We start from the raw sequence: 15,629 nt of genomic DNA on the forward strand, positions 1-15,629 counted from the left end.
AAGTGTACCTGATGAAATAAAAAGTTGAGTATTGTTAAACATTATTACTGTAGGCCCTCCATATGAGAACATAATTACAGGCAAAGAGATTGAGATTTAGAAAGGCTAAGTGAATTCTCCAGTTCAGGCTGCCAGTAAATGGTGGACCTAGGGCTAGATCTCTGACTTCAAAACCCTGGTTTTGAGACTGTGAGTAAACAACACCTTGGACAGGTGGGTTTTCAAGTCCTCCTTCAGCCGTCACGGAGGATTGGCGAGGATAGATTTTTCCATATACATCGTTGTTTATCTTTCCCAAAGGTATGTGGTTTCCCTCTGTGGTTATGATGTGTTCATTGTACACATATGAGAATGGGCAGTTTAATATTTGATTCTATTATTAAAATGTTGGATTTATTTTTTTCTTTAGCTGCTTTTAAAAATTTATATGCATTTAATTTTTTGAGTAGGAAGAAGTAAGAAGGCCAGTGCTCCGAGTTCTTCAGTGGGATGTGAAGAGGTACTGATGGGAGTGCAAATGGAACTGGTTTCTGAACACCTTTATTTTCTCATCTTTATAGATACTCTTGGAGGGGCCTGGCACATTGAAGTTTAGTAATTTTTGCTTGGCCAAAGTGGAAGGTGAAAATTTAGAAGAGTTTTTTGCTTTGGTGGCAGCAGAAGAAGGAGGAGGTGATAGTGGGGAAAATGTACCGAAGAAAACCCAAAAAAGTAGAGCCAAAGGTATGTGGAGAGCTTATAGATCAGAACCTGCGCTGCCTAAGTCATGTGTTTAGGAGATAATGTGGACCTTATGTTTTTGGCAGTCAAAATAGTATATTGAAAATAACAGTAGAAGTCTGGATATGGGAATGGCTTTGTCCGTAGCCCAAAGGTTTTCACATAGGTCCAATACTATGTAAGGTACAGGGAATCTCTAACGAAGCCTATATCCTATCCTTGGCTTTCTTTTTTTTTTTTTTTTTTTTTTTTTAAGATTTTATTTATTTATTCGACAGAGATAGAGACAGCCAGCGAGAGAGGGAACACAAGCAGGGGGAGTGGGAGAGGAAGAAGCAGGCTCATAGCGGAAGAGCCTGATGTGGGGCTCGATCCCATAACGCTGGGATCACGCCCTGAGCCGAAGGCAGACGTTTAACCGCTGTGCCACCCAGGCGCCCCTATCCTTGGCTTTCTATGTCACTAACTACTCATTAGAACATAAGGATGGCCATTTTTGTCCTGCTTCCTTCTGTATCCTCAGTACTTAAAACAGTGTCTGGCACACACTTTTGGCTCAGTAGATATTTTTTCAACATTGATGAGTAGCTGATACTCTGAAATTAAGGGCGATTGTTAGGGTGCATTCTTGGGAGGTGGTTTTGCCAGTGAGATGGGACCTGAGGTGTTGAGAGTTGCTGTACTTGAGGGGAGATTGTGAAGTGATACCTCTTTTGTGATTCTCCTTTTCTTTCTTTCTTTTTTTTTTTTTTAAGAGAGCATGCAAGTGGGGCTGGGGGTGGGAGGAGCAGGGGTCTGGGGAGGGGAGACAATCTTAAGCAGGCTCCACGCCCAGTGTGGAGCTGATGCCGGTCTCAGTCTCACAACCCTGAGATCATAACCTGAGCTGAAATCAAGAGTTGGACACTTAACTGACTGAGCCACCCAGGTGCCCCTCTTTTATAATGTTCTATGCGTAAATCTGTCGTCAAACTTAACACATGAAATCATTTTTTGTCTTTCTCCCATATGTTGTCTTTTCCCATGCGGTGGTGTTGGTAGGAACTTCATACTCATTTGTTCATTAGTATGTTTATTAACTCAATGTTGAAGAAAGAAGAAATAAAGTGCATGAATCAACAGAAATTTAGACATGTTGTAGATCCTGGAATTATGAATGTGAACAAACTAGCAAAAATCCCTGGTCTAAGCGAACTTGCATTCTAATCAGGGAAGGCAGACATTCACCTTAAACACCTACGAATGATGTGCCTGTTAAGTATTGGGCAGGGTGCTTGGGCATCCTTGGGGGTCTTATTTGTGTTTGCTTTCTCAGGACTTGGCGAAGTAAAGGCAAACAGGCCCTCCGTAAGTGTTTGCTGCATGAGTGAATGTATGTATGAAATGTGATAGCATAGCAAAAATGTCACATAAACCCTGAGGCCACATGAGACTGCTGTTGTGGCTGTAGTGGGCCCTGGAGATACTATTTGCTGGAAGATTTACCTCAGTGGAATTTTCTTTTCCAAATGATTGGTGATGACTCACTTCACGGAAAGAACATTCTCCTTGGAAGATGGGAGGGTTTTCAGTGGAATTCTGCTGGGTGCTCTGCAACCGCTCGGCCGTGTGACTTGGGGGATATTAGGGGAGCCTCTAAGCTTTAGTCTCTCTCATCGGCAAGTAAGGGATCTTCCAACTCAAGAATTTGCTACTTCGCTGTAATATTAAACTTTGTGTAAAGTCTACGTGGCACACCTTAGTGCTCTTCACTGAACATTTCCAGTTCTTCTTGATTGCGTCTTCTCCCTCCCAAAGCTAAGGAGGTGTGAGCACAGGTGGTGGGAGTTACTTTGAGGTGGGCATTTTCAGAGCCAGTGTTCAGTTTGCTGCATTCTTTCCCCTGTCCTCGTGGTGATGCAAGCATGTGTTGAGATGGAACCTCTCTCAGCCTGGCTCCTTGGGTGATTCTGAGGATCAGGGCCCCTGGGCCGACCTGTGGTGGACGTGTAGTTGAAGTAATAAATAAACCTTTGTTGGTAAGCCGGTGGGAATTTGGGGTGTTATGGCTATATAACTTAACCTATTCTAATGAAATACTGTAATCAAAGGTTCTTTTGATTAATTAAATTGTTAACTTAAAAGAATATACCTCTGACTCAAGTGGATTTTCAAAACCTGTTTGTATTCTTACATATCCTTGTAAATGAAACCTTAAAATTAGAAACCATTAAAAAATGTGGAATGTACATGAAGGCATATAGTCACGTGCGTGTTTTCCTCCAATCTGTTTTCTTTCTCTTTTTTCTTTTTTTTTTTACCTTACCAGATCCCTCCTAGGTAGATTTGTTTTGGGGATTGATACAAATGCCTAACAAAGTTGTTCTTTATACTTGTAGGATCTCTTACATACACAGCGCCAGAAATTTTGAGGGGTGCTGACTTCTCCATCACCAGTGACCTCTGGTCTTTGGGCTGTCTGCTTTATGAAATGTTTTCAGGTGATTCCATTCTGGTTCATTTTAAAATCAGAGCCGGGCACACACAAAAAGATGAAGTCTCTAGTTTGCAACAATTTTACCTGGAAAATGTGAAAAAAGCTGGCTTTTCTAAATTTTTATATCACTGGTTTTGGCTTGCTTCCCTCTTATTCCTCCTGTATGCTTGGTGTCTAGGCATATGTCTAGAACCTTTGACATATAGGTCAAGGAACTTGTATAAGTATTTTTCATGATAATTGTTTGGAAAAATATGCCTACTTATTAAAAACGATTATTAGTAGAAATTGTCGTAAAGGTACCTTGTGCCTGTGAATTACTCAGATGTGTTCAGTGGCCCATGCAGCCCTTGGATCATGGTAATGGTCCGTAAATGCATCAGCATATTTCTTAGCTTGATAAGTTTTGGATCATAGAAATATAAAAATATACAGTGTGCTTGGTTTGTACCAAGCATTCAGTAAGTAGTTATTGCTCTATATTTTTTTCCTATAAACTTTATAATTCTAAGCTATCTGTAGTTGAGATTTACTTAGACTTATCGGTGATAGCAAACTACTGTCTAATTTTGCAGTTTTTCTTGTGATTTCAGGAAAACCTCCATTCTTCTCAGAAACTTTTTCAGAATTAGTTGATAAGATTTTTTATGAAGATCCTTTGCCACCTATTCCAAAAGGTAAGATTTTTTTTTTTTTTGTGATAAATGCCGTTAGTTTACATCTGACACTAATGGTACACTTTTATCCAAAGTCTGTTTTTGATTCCTAACCCCCAAATTTACATGTTATAAATAGTTCCAGATTGATACTTTTAGAAATGTTAGCATTCCCTTTGCTTTTTTAAGACACTAAAATGAAGAACAAAGTACTACTAATAGATTCCCTCATTTAAAAACACAAATTATTTTCTCCTATATCAACAGAAGTCTGGTTTAAAGATTTTAAAAGCCCAAACTTCTGTGTTTTTTTCTTGTTTTACTTCGTGCTCATGTTCCATGTAGTTATTTCTGTTTAGCATTCAAATAGGGACAAGTCAGGCGTTTGTCAGTCCTTATCTCGATGAATCAGAATGTCCCTGGCAAGTTTTTAAAGTCTTTTAAACTAGATATAGTTGTAGTATTTTAGAAGTATTGGAATTTTAATCATATGAATTTTGATTAATATAACAGTCTACCACTAACAATTTTAAGGCAAGATAAGGAAAAAACCCCGAACACACATAGTAAAGCACTTTGCTGTACATACACCACAAGAAAAGTGAGTTTCAAGACACACAGATGAAAACAGGACTTTACAAAAAATGCACATTTATAGAAGAAAAAACTTTTAGAATAATTAATGGGATAACTAGGAATATGGAATTCTTTTAGGATTTCAAGGGTCATCCTAAGAGGGGAAAAAAATCTTGTTTTGAAAATAGTTATTAAAACAAAAACTTATTAAAACAAAACAAAATTGCCTTTGTTTTTCCTTTAACTTTTATATTAAGAATGACTGATTTCTACAACAACTATTTCCTTTAATGATAACTTCTGATTTTTGTTTTGTTTTGAATACTCATAGTATTGATTATTGTTTTGTCCTGTAAGTTAAGGATTTTTATGCAGGAAAGAGAAATCTGAAAATGTAGGTGTCAGAGTCTGGTTAGGATACCACTGGTGGCCCCAGCTTAATTAGGGATCTTCCTTCGACTGTGGCCATCGTGCCCAATGACGCCCTCTGTTTGTCTTTGTCCATTGTCTTCATGGCCCTTGTAACCAGAGACTGATAATTTGGTTGTGGTATATTCTAATTTAAAAAGAACTAACATTTGGAGAATACTGGAATTGGCCAGTATTGTCATATTATTTTCCTGTTAAGAATCTTTAAAATAGGGAGCTAGAGAAAAGAGGGATTGCAAGTATTGTTATTATATATTATAGAGCCTCAGAACATGAGGCATAATTAAAAGTTGAAGACAAGAGTGTGGGTTTGTTGGGCTGGTGATCCTTACCAGGCTTATTCAATAAAGAGAAAGTTTAGAGGCTAGTCAAGACTCAGCTTTTGAGATTCATGTTTTTTATGGTCTAGGAAAAAGTATTTTTATGCCCACACCTCACCCCCCATTAAATGGAGGCTGTAATTGTTAATGATGGATTCAGTGTTCTGTAAAAATGATATGTGCTTAAAATACTTTTATTCTAAATGTTTATGTAGGGTATGTGTTCATATACTTACCAGTTATTTTTCTTTTTGGGAATCAAATTGTGTATAGATCCTTCTCTTCCTAAAGCTTCTTCAGATTTTATTAATTTGCTTGATGGTTTACTTCAAAAAGATCCTCAGAAAAGGTATGTATGGGTAGTATTTTAATATGAATGAAGTGGAAGAATCTTTCTCCTTTAATGTACTTCTAAAATAGTACTATTATATACAGAGAGCTATTCGAATTACTCTTAACATAGGCTCAGATTTTTTTTTTTTTTTGGAGTGTGTTCTCTGTTTGCAGGGTTTTTTTTTTTAAGTTTTAAATTCTAGTTAACATGCAGTGTAATATTAAAGATTTATTTATTTTAGAGAAAGTGAGAGAGGATGACTGAGGGGAGGATGAGTGAGAGGGAGAGGGAGAAACAGATTCCCTGCTGAGCGGGGAGCCTGATGTGGGGCTTGATCCCATGACCCTGAGATCATGACCTGAGCTGAAATCAAGAGTTGGCAGCTTAACTGGCTGAGCCATCCAGGTGCCCCTAACATACAGTGTAATATTAGTTTCAGGTGTACAATATAGTGATTCAGCAATTCCATACATCACCCTGTGCTCATCACAAGTGCACTCCTTTATCCCCATCACCTATCTCCCCCATCCTCCCATCCACCTCCCCTCTGGTAACCAGCAGTTTGTTCTCTCTAGTTAAGAGTCTGTTTCTTGGTTTGTCTGTCTGTCTGTCTGTCTCTCTCTCTCACTCTCTCTCTGTTTGCAGGGATTTTTAGTCATGAGGAAGTTTTAAAGTCCATTTCTCCTTTAATATATTAAATAGTTGCATAGTAGGTTGACAGATTTTCTTGTAACTCCCAAATCCAAGAGGGGCATTTTTTCCCATTGTAGATTTCAAGCTAAAACTGTCTTATGCTATTGAACAAGGGATGATGCTGTCAAGACAGTTAATGTAATAACTATTGAGTGGTATTTTAATATGCTAATGTTTTTATGATAATCCTGTCATAATGAGGGTATCAAGTGTGAGGATAATAGGCACAGTGTGAATTTTCTGGGTTACAGTAATGGCAGAAAGTTAGAAATAACTGTGGTATGGAATAGGGGAGTGTGGAAGGGAGGTGGGAAGTCCGGAGGGGGTCTCCCTGGCTTGGCAGACAAGAGCAACTGGTTTCTACTTTGGATTCTGCCACTAGGTAACTGGGGGGAGGGGGTTTAGGCAAGTATTTGGGGTCTCTGCTTCAGGGTGTAAAATGAAGAGTAAATTTAGGGTAGCATATAAAATAATCCATTCTCTAGCTTCCTTAAATATAAGAGAAAAACTGCAGAGGGAGATGCTAATTCTTGTATAAGTTGTAGGACAAACCCCTTGCGCTTACAGTGGATGCTCTTAGGATTGGTGTTATTTTGCTGTAGTCTTCCAGACACCTTTTGATAGCATACAAATACACTTACTTGAGAGTGGTGTATTCACATTTCCACATATTTATATCCTTGTATACTTTATTGCATAAATGGTACCACTCCGTAATCTAGTTCTTTCTATATGTCCACTAAGTCCTTTTTAATGGCTGCAGCATGTACACGTGATACCCTTAAGCACAGTAAACGTTTAGAGTGTTTCTTGATTTAGAATATTATATGGGCTGCTACAGTCAAAATCCTTGTGTTTTTGTTGTTGTTCACTTAGGCAGTGAGCTCCTTTGGAGAGATTTCTGACAGTGGGGTTGGTGGCCAGAGGCTAAGGACGTGAAACAGTTTGATGCATTTGCTATTCTTAGAGTGTGTGCTGGTTTAGGAACCCTGGAGAGCCCCTTCCCTCCCAGTGTTACCTGCAGTGGACTTTGTTGACCTTATAAATATTGCCAAGCTGCCAGACAGAAATTTCACTTTATTAGCAATTTTTATTTCTGTTTGTGAGTTTTAAGAGCCCTTTGTATAAAAGGGATATTATATGTGATTGCAGATTCTTTCTCTTTATTAATCATGTTCTAATTTTGATCTAAGTAGTTTTTATTATTTTTTTCTTTTTTAAGTAGGCTCCGTGCCCAGCGCGGATCCCAACACAGGGCTTGAACTCATGACCCTGAGATCAAGACCAGAGCTGAAATCAAGAGTCGGATGCTTAACTGACTAAGCCACCTAGGTGCCCCAAAGTCGTTTTTATTTCAATAGAGATATTTTGAATAATCATATTTTCTCTTTTGTTTTGAAATTTCAGTCAGGCTTAACCATTCCAAGTCTGATGATTATAACTAGACGCATACTCTATTAGTTGTAAAAACTAATGCATTGAAAGTGAGTGTGGGTTTTAGATACAGCCTGAAGTCATTTTAATGTGGGTGAAGTGGCTAGATAACATTTTGGCTCCTACACAGAAGTATGACTGCATAAAATTATGAGCTTCATTTTCTTTTTTATTTCTGAATGAAGTTCTAAAGGTGAAGTCCCCAAAATGAAATGTGTGAAACAGGTAGGGTGTATAGAATAATGGATGACAGAATTATAGATTGATAATATCTGATCTATTTACTTTAAAAATTTAAGCTAATTATAGACTCTTTTCATAGACTGTTTTTGAGAACCCAAAATGTTTTCATCAGGCTCCATGGAATATAAGCCCTGAGACTTCTAATACTTAGTTGTCAGACTCTTTCATTCTGTACCATTTAAGTCTTCTGAATTATTTTTTTGGGTGTCGCGAGGAGATTAATTGTATACTAAAATGAAAATAGGGGCACCTGGTTAAGTGTCCCACTCTTGGTTTCGGCTCAGGTCATGATCTCAGGGTGGTAGGATTGGGCCCTGAGTCAGGCTCTACACTCAGTGGGGAGTTTGCTTGAGATTCTCTCCCTCATCTCCTCTGCCCGTATATGTGCGCTCTCTTGCTCTCTCTCTCGCGCGCGCTCTCTTTCTCAAATAAAATCTTAAATAAAATGAAAGTAAGGTGTGGAAGAATTGCTGAAGTAATTTATAGAGAGAAATTTATAAATTGTAAAATGTGGTAGATGTACTTGGGACATGACTTGGGAATTGTGCATGGTAAATCATGTTAAAATAGAATTTTAACATTTATATTTTATAAAGATTAACTTGGGCAGGCCTACTGCAGCATTCATTTTGGAAGGATGCCTTCGCTAGGAAAGATCAGGAATCAAGCCCTGAGGATTCCAACGTCAGGTAGTATATAAGCTTATCTTTGTGAGGGGGGCATGGCTATTAAATGATCATACCGATTACTGTTCTATCAATGACATGAATTTCTCTGCTTACCAGGAGAAAATCAAACATTTGTTTAAGTGTTACTTAAAGAGTTTAGTCATGGCCTTCTGTGTTCTCGACTTTGCTCATTTTCTGCTCAGTTGTTTATTTTCCAGTCGGTGATTTAGTATGGTAGTCATTAGCTCTGGCCACCAAATGTAACTCACTTTCCACCTTGCAAGCGCGTGGTAGGATCTCATTTCCCCCTCATGTGACTCGCTTTGGCCAATGAAACATGAGCAGAAGCGATATGTGTTCGTTCTGCATAGAAACCTTGTGAGCCAGAGTGAGATCTGACACATTTTTTCCTCCTGATGAGGTAGCAGGGATGAAAATGTCCGAATGGCGCTGCTGTCAGGCTGGGTCTTCAGTGACTGTGATCAGCGTAGCTTCTCTCCAGCCTTCAATGGCTGTGTGCATGAGTGAGACAAAGTTGTGAGATTCAGGCTCCTGTCTGATCCTGACTACTACACCTCATTTTTATTATAAAATCTTCTTAGCCCAGGACACTTACACAAGTGAGGGTATTAAGAGCCAGGTGAGAAGTGGTCGAACAAAGTTCTGCTAGTTGGCTTTGCTCCCCCTCCACTTATTCAGTGGTGAATGGTTTCTTAATTTCATCTTGGCAAATTCATTGTATTGGATAGAGAAACCTGAATTTTGTTTAAGGTCTCTCCCAAACTTGGGTTTCTCTGATCCAGTGAGATTCAACCATGTTCTCCCCCTTGTGTTAGGCTCTGTGGGGACTCTAGAAAGTGGGGCTCTGGTCTTGGTCCTCCAGCATCAGCAAGTCACAGAACACCTCTTCCCCTTTAATCTGTATGCCTTTGATGTCTTTTCTTGCCTTACTGCCCTTGCTGAGCCTTTTGCGGTAAGATGTTGAATCAGGAGTGATGAAAGTGAACGTCTTTGCTTGGTTTCTGCCTCTGGGATGAAACCTTCAGCTTTCACCATGAAGTACAATGAGCTGGAGGTTTGCGTAGCTGCTCTTTTGAGTTTGAATGAACGTTCAATTTTGTCAAATGCCTTTTTGTATCAGTTGATAAGATCATATGGGTTTTCTTCTTCAGATTCTGATTATGGACTCTTACATAAATTGGTTTTCAAATATTGAGCCAGCCTTGCAATCCCACAGTAAACCCCACCTAGTCATGCTGTGTTATAATTTTTACGTCTTGCTGCTGGTGTTTGGGGACAAGTGGCAGGAGGACAGCGAGATAGGAAAAAAAAGAACAGAGCAACAGGGATTTGCCCCATGTTCTTGAGATCATAGCTGTATGATTAGAGAAGATGCCCCTCCCTCAATTTTAGGCACTGCTAGAAGCTGCTCCTTGCCCAGCTAGTGGCTGCAGGATTACCCGGAGGCTGAAACAGAATAAAATGGAAAAAAAATCAAAGCAAAACACAACAAAACAAACAGGGGATTTCCCCTTAGAGGTCCCCTTTCCTGTTCCTTAGAACAGGAATAGGAAGCTCTTCTGGGAGGCTCGTTTTGTCTGCACTCACTGCTTTGAGTCCAGGCCCCATAATACTGGAAGGGGAAAAATAAAAGGGAAACTCACTGTGGTTTTATTGGTACTTTGAGTTCTGGTTTCGTTCCCCAAACTGCGTGCTGCAATTTATTTTTCGGGGTAAGGTTTATAGACTCCGTACAATGCCTTTGGTAGAGTGAGTGCTCATTTTAGCTACTCAGTGACCATACTTTCCAACTCCACAGCTTTGCCAAACGTAACCTGTAATTTCATGATCTTTTCCCACCTCTTGTCCGACACAGAAAATTATAGAAAGCTCAAAAGTAAATTTGATTGTGTTGGCTTTCTTCTGTTGACCCAGAAAAGTGATGGAGCATTCTGGGACACAGGATTCCAAGGAGTTTTTGAAGCCTTCAAGTGGACAAGCCAAGGGGGAGAAGAGTGGTCAGCGACTAAGTCACTCTTTCAGACTAGGTGAGCTCTCACTGGAGCGTGCTCGTGCCGCTTACGATGCTATTCTGAGGGTTTCTAGTTTTTGTTACCACTCTCTTTAAATTTCTGCCTGCATCCTGCTCTGCTCATGATATTTTTGGTCCTTTATGGATAACGGTTTTCTTTCCTGCCACAGAAAATCCAACTGAGTTGCGGCCTAAAAGTACTGCTGGGGGTCAACCGAATGAGTCCATGTTTCTTCTCAGGTAGGTAAGATGACGGAGTGGAAGGGAATCCATGGGAGATGACAGGGTCTTCCCGAAGCATCTGTTGTCCTGGTGGCAAGCTGTGTTACACGGAGCTAAAGGACAGGGATGTGAGTGCCAAATTCCAGTTTCTCTCTCTGCTTTCAAAGTTACCTTTAAGTGCTGACCAATGGAATGTTGACTTGGCTGTGCATTTTTAAAAGTTTTTAACCGAACCACCCATCTTTCCTATTCATCAGGGTTAAAACCTCTTCATTTTGTACTTTCCTTCAAACAGAATTGAATTTGAAATTTTAGCAGTCCAGCGTCTTTATTGGATTAAGACCTATAGGGAAGAACAGGTGTTTTTTTGGTTAAGTGTTGTTTTATATGGAGGCTTAAATAATGTTTACTTAATAATGTAGTCATTGAAATAGTTAAATATCAGAATGGTATTTTAATGTGATTAAGACCAATGTATTTAAAATTTTAGTAATCCATGTTAAGTGTTATATTTTAGTTTTAGTCTTAGACACAAATAGTTTTATTTAATGACATAGGGTTTATAACAGTAATCTAAAGTTGCTGGCCTTGTTTTACCCTAAATATAAAATATGTTAACTTTATGTACATTCTAGGCATTTTAAATTTAGTTTTTAAAAACTTTGTGTAATTTTTGGCATATTTTTTGAGTTAAATAAGGACTTGTTCAAGGAATGAATAAACAGATAAGTGAAAGAGAGGTGAGAATCCTGATATTTGGGAATTTGAAGGAATTCATTGAAAAACACCCTAATTATCTGAGTGGAAAAATTTCTTAAAATGTGAAAAATTCAAAATCAGAGACCCAGGTGTAATGGAATGATCCACAGTGTATGACAACCATTTTTAAGAGTAGGAGGAATCATTAAAAATAGACGCAGATTATAACTTGTTTCTTAAATAGGTACCAAGATCATTTTCCACTTCAAACATGTTCTGAAAAAATTGTAAATATTTTCCATCCTTTGTAGAATGTCCGATCTATTTTATTATGTCAATCCTGATACCAGCAGACATTTAAAAAATAATCAATGTTTTAAGGTTTCTAGTTAAAATAGAAACTACTGTATATAACAAAGGTGCTATAAAGAAAAGACATAATAAATTAGCCAGGAAATTGCTTTAAAGACATTTACAGAGAAGTAGTGTTGGATAATCACAAATTAGGGCTTAAATATGTGAGATCACCTAGAATCTTGATTATTCTACTGTGTTTTTCATGAGATGTGTTCTTTTCCCCCAGATAATAGTAAACACGTTAAAGGTTCTAAAATCTGAGTAATGTTGACTGGTCTGTATTTTCTAGTTCTCGTCCAACTCCAAGAACGAGCACTGCAGTGGGATTAAGTCCTGGTGAGGATAGGACTCAGCATTCACCCCAGAAGACTTCTCCTTCAACCAAGGTGAGCAGAGGGGCACTTTTTGTTTTTTTTCATATAAGATAGATGCAGAAGAATAATTGCCAAGTTCACCTACAAACTATGATCAAAATGATGAAATTTACAATTAAGTTGTTATCTCTGATGATCACTGGTTTTTCTGGTAAGTTCTCTTAAGAGGGAATTGTTTCATAGTTATTTCTTTGATAACAGCTTTCCTGAGATATGATTGACATCCCATGTAATTCACCCAGTTAGAGTCTACAATTCAGGGGCTTTGAGCATATTCACAGAGTCATGCAGCCATCACTGCGGTCAGTTTGAGAACACTCATCATCCCACAAAGAAACCCCACACCTATTTAGCAGTCACTCCTGTTTTCCCTCAATTTCTCTCGCCTCTCACTCTAGGCAACCACTCATCTTTCTGTCTTTATAAATTTGTCTATTCCGGACATCGCACGTAAATGAAATAACACAATATGCGTTCTGTGACTGGCTTTTTTCACTTATCCTAATGTTTTTAAGATTCATCCACATTACAGTGTGTATCAGTCCTATGTTCCTTTTAAGTGCCAAAAAAAATCTGTTGTATGTGCCACATTGTATGTTTCCATTCATCGGTTGGTGGACATTTGGGTCGTTTCCACCTTGTGGCTCTTGCGAATAGTGCTGCTGTGAACGTTTGTGTACACGGTTTTGAGTGGGCGTGTGTTTAATTTCTCTTTATACGTGCAGGAGTGTAACGCAGCACTGTGTGGTAACTCCGTGTTCCAAGGCAGCTGCGCCATTTTACATTGTCCCCCAGCAGTCCTCTCCAGCGTTTACCCGTCCCTAACAAAACTTATTATTGTCCAATTGTTTTCTAATTCTGGTAAAATAGAGGTTACGTAAAATTCGCCATTTATTTTTAAGTGGACAGTTTGTGGCATTAAGTACATTCCCATTTTTGTGCAACCATTACCACCAACTACCTCCAGAACTTTTTCGTATCCCAAACTGAGACTGTGTACCCGCTGAACAATAGCTTCCCATCTCCCTTGCCTCCCAGTCCTGGCAACCACGATTCTACTTTCTGCTTCTGTGAATTTGCCTAGTAATCTCATACGAATGGAACCATACAATATTTGCCCTTTTGTGTCTGGCTTGTTACATTCAATGTGGTATCTTCAAGGTCCATGCATGTTGTGGCATGTGTTAGAATTTCATTCCTTTTTAAGGCTGAATAATATTCCATTGTGTGTATAAACCACATTTTGTTTATCTGTTTATCCATCTTTGGACATTTTGGTTGCTTCAGCCTTTGGGCTATTATGAATAATGCTGAATGGTAGCCAGACAGGGGGTGTGAAATTATATCTAGTTTTGGTTTGCCTTTTTTTTTTTTTTTTAAAGATTTTGTTTATTAGACCGAGAGAGTGAGCAAGCATGCACAAATGGGGAGCAGCAAGCAGAGGGAGAAGCAGGCTCCCCGCTGAGCAAGGAGCCCGATGAGGAACTCGATCCCAGGACCCTGGGATCATGACCTGAGCTGAAGGCAGACGCTTACCTGACTGAGCCACCCAGGCGTCCCTTGATTTCTGATGGCTAATTATGTTGAGCATCTTTTCATATGCTTATGGACCATATGTATATCTCCTTTGGAAGAATTCAATCTTTACTCATTTGAGTTGTAGGAATTCTTTATATATTCTGGGCATGTGACTTGGTGCTAGTGTCCTTTGAAGCAGAGATATTTTTAATTTTGATGTAGTTCAGATTATCTTTTTGTTTGCGTGTTGTTGCTTATGCTTCTGGTGTCCTAATTTAGATGCCGTTTGCTAGTTCAAGGTTACAAAGGTTTATGCCTATGCTTAGCTCTTTAGCTCTTTAATTCATTTGAGTTAATTTTTGTATATGGCAGGAGGCAGGGGGTCCAGCAGCTTCATTGTTTTGCATGTGGATTTCCATTTGTCTCAGCACCATTTGTTGAAAAGACCATTCTTTCCCCAATTATCTTGGCATTCTTGTTGACTGCCAATTGACTATAAAGGTGAGGTTCATTTCTGGACTTGCTAGTCTGTTGAACTATGCATCCTTCTCACGTTGGTAGTACAGTAATTGGTTAGCTTTTTTTTTTTTTTTTTAAGAGAGGGAGAGCACAAGAGCAAGGAAGGGAGGAGAGGGAGTGGGAGAGGGAGAAAAAGAATCCCAAGCAGGCTTCATGCCCAACATGGAACTCAATGGGGGAGCCTGATCTCACAACCCTGAGGTCGTGCCATGAGCTAAAGTCAAGAGTTGGACACTCAACTGACTGAGCCACACAGGCACCCCTAGCTAGCTATTCTTTTTTTTTTTTTTTTTTAAAGATTTTATTTATATGACAGACAGCCAGCGAGAGAGGGAACACAAGCAGGGGGAGTGGGAGAGGAAGAAGCAGGCTCCCAGCGGAGGAGCCCGATGTGGGACTTGATCCCGGAACACCAGGGTCATGCCCTGAGCCAAAGGCAGCTGCCTAACGACTGCGCTACCCAGGTGCCCCTAGCTAGCTATTCTTGATCACCATAGCTTTTTAGTAAGTTTTGAAGTTAGGAGGTATGATTCTTCCAACTTTGTTCTTTTTCAAGGTAGTTTTGGCTCTTCTGGCTCTCCCTTGCATTTCCGTGTGAATTTTAGGGTCAGTTTGCACTTTGCATGTTTCTGTAAGGAAGCCAGCTGGGACTGTGATAGCGGTGACATTTGAATTTGGGGAGTACTGCCATTTTAACAATGTAGAATTTTCCTCCAGGAATGTGGAATGGCTTTCTATTTGTTTAGGTCTTTAATTTCATTCAGTCAGTTGTTTTTGAATACAGAGCTGTTTTGAATTAAAGTTTTTCCATGTTATCTCATAGTATTTAGTGCTTGAGAGATATAATTGCTTTCATTTGTTACTGTAATTTTTATGTAATGTGAAATGCATTTGGACTGCTTGAAACTTATTTCTGCATTGAAATGAAATATAAATGCATTATAATAAAATCTCATTCTGCCAATAATTTAGTTATATGTGAGATAGAAAATCAGTGTAAAAGTAAAAAATGCATTTTGAAATGTTGTAGATGTTGAATCTCTTCTGGCACATGGTTACTGTAAGTGCACTTAATCATTTTATTGAGAATATTCAAGCAGTAATTATGTAAATACTATATGAAAGTTTGTCTTTTGTAGTTTTTAAGTGATACTTTTAGATTCAATTACAGAATTTTTTATAATAATTGTAGAAAACTTGGGAACTGTATAAGAGGACAAAAAAAATTAAAAGCTGCTTGTAATTTAATTACCCAGAGGAACCACCGGTTACATTTTGATATTTCTGCTTTTGGTTCTATACATATGTGTTCATTTTCAAACTAGGGAACATAATTTTTTTCATTTAGTAGATTGCAGG

The 15,629-nt window shown here is 38.8% G+C and overlaps 1 protein-coding gene across 6 annotated transcripts in view; it reads left to right on the forward strand.

Annotated features, from left to right (window-relative positions):
- The window catches only part of ULK4 (unc-51 like kinase 4), a 592,175-nt gene that overhangs the window by 15,883 nt on the left and 560,663 nt on the right, over nt 1–15,629 (forward strand). For all 6 annotated transcript variants that reach the window (XM_026496788.4, XM_026496790.4, XM_026496789.4 and 3 more), the window contains exons 5-12: nt 561–723; nt 3,099–3,200; nt 3,790–3,873; nt 5,451–5,526; nt 8,478–8,570; nt 10,485–10,597; nt 10,752–10,821; nt 12,149–12,245. In XM_026496788.4, coding sequence (XP_026352573.1) covers nt 561–723; nt 3,099–3,200; nt 3,790–3,873; nt 5,451–5,526; nt 8,478–8,570; nt 10,485–10,597; nt 10,752–10,821; nt 12,149–12,245 — 798 coding nt within the window. The remainder of the gene's footprint in view (nt 1–560; nt 724–3,098; nt 3,201–3,789; nt 3,874–5,450; nt 5,527–8,477; nt 8,571–10,484; nt 10,598–10,751; nt 10,822–12,148; nt 12,246–15,629) is intronic.

This window comes from Ursus arctos, unplaced genomic scaffold (assembly GCF_023065955.2).
Source record: "Ursus arctos isolate Adak ecotype North America unplaced genomic scaffold, UrsArc2.0 scaffold_20, whole genome shotgun sequence".
Classification (NCBI taxonomy): domain Eukaryota; kingdom Metazoa; phylum Chordata; class Mammalia; order Carnivora; family Ursidae; genus Ursus; species Ursus arctos.